The sequence below is a fragment of the Aplidium turbinatum genome, chromosome 3, assembly GCF_918807975.1.
Source record: "Aplidium turbinatum chromosome 3, kaAplTurb1.1, whole genome shotgun sequence".
NCBI lineage: Eukaryota > Metazoa > Chordata > Ascidiacea > Aplousobranchia > Polyclinidae > Aplidium > Aplidium turbinatum.
In genome coordinates, this window is record NC_137474.1 from 26814201 (window position 1) to 26815279 (window position 1079).

General features: G+C 39.9%; 1 protein-coding gene across 1 annotated transcript; it reads left to right on the forward strand.

Moving 5' to 3' along the window:
• Nucleotides 1-286: 286 nt before the first annotated feature.
• Nucleotides 287-748, forward strand: LOC145766668 (SCAN domain-containing protein 3-like). The gene has a single exon (XM_082578380.1). It carries the CDS (start codon nt 287-289, stop codon nt 746-748), a length of 462 nt encoding a protein of 153 aa, XP_082434506.1.
• Nucleotides 749-1079: the final 331 nt, after the last annotated feature.

Consider the following 1079-nt stretch of genomic DNA (forward strand, 5'->3'; position numbering starts at 1 on the left):
AGTAAGGTGGCTCACCAGAGGAAAATCACTGAACAGAGTTTTTGAACTAAGTGAGCCACTGCAAAGGTTTCTTTTGGAGAAAAATTCAGATCTTGCTAGCAAATTTATTGATGAAAAATGGGTTCTCAAACTTGCCTACTTGTGTGACATATTCAATCTGCTCAATGAACTAAATCTTTCACTTCAGGGCAAAATGACAACTGTATTCAAGTTGGCAGATAAAGTGGCTGCGTTTACAGAAAAACTAAAATTGTAGGAGCAGCGCGTAAACAAAGGGGTTTTTGACATGTTTCAAACATTAGCAGAGACTTTGAAAGACAGTGAGCCTGAGCAAGAGTTCTCCGAACTTGTGAGCAGACACTTGCGTACTCATTTAATAAAATTCAAGCGCTATTTTCCAAGCGCTAAAGACCCTCGAAATGCAAAGGATTGGATCCGTAATCCATTTATTTTCAAACCTGGTGAATCGACCTTACCTGTTCGACAACAGGACCAGCTCCTGGATATTGCTAATGACGGTAGCTTGAAAGTTACTTTTCATACAACGACTCTACCAACGTTTTGGATGAAACTCTTGCCGGAATACCCTGACCTTGCCATAAAAAGCATTAAAAACCTTGCTGCCATTTCCGACATCCTATTTATGCGAGTCTGGATTTTCTGTAATGGAAGCAACAAAGACGAAACCGCGAAACAGATTGGACGTGAAAGAAACATTGCGGGTGTCGTTGAGTTCTATATTTCCTAGGTGGGATCGTCTCGTTGAGGCAAAACAAGCCCAAGGCCCACATTAAATAATGACCTTACAGTATATGAGCTGCAATAAATTTTCATTGTTGAACATTAGATTTTTTTAAAGACCGGTCCGCGAAAAAATTTCATTTTGAAACCGGTCCGCAGAGCAAAAAAAGTTGCCGACCCCTGGTTTAAATAAAAGCTATCGTCACTGTTTTAGTTTCGCTGAGGTGCAATCTCCATTTCTGGAGGTTTGCCAAAAGTGTCAGCATGTATACTGATTTAGAATTCCTTGTAATGTTTCTCAATGTTATGACGGTTGTAGAATACCCAAATCATCAGCT

What these genes read in the sequence shown, in the direction of transcription:
- LOC145766668 (XM_082578380.1), top strand. Translation starts at nt 287, where the DNA reads ATGTTTCAAACATTAGCAGAGACTTTGAAAGACAGTGAGCCTGAGCAA.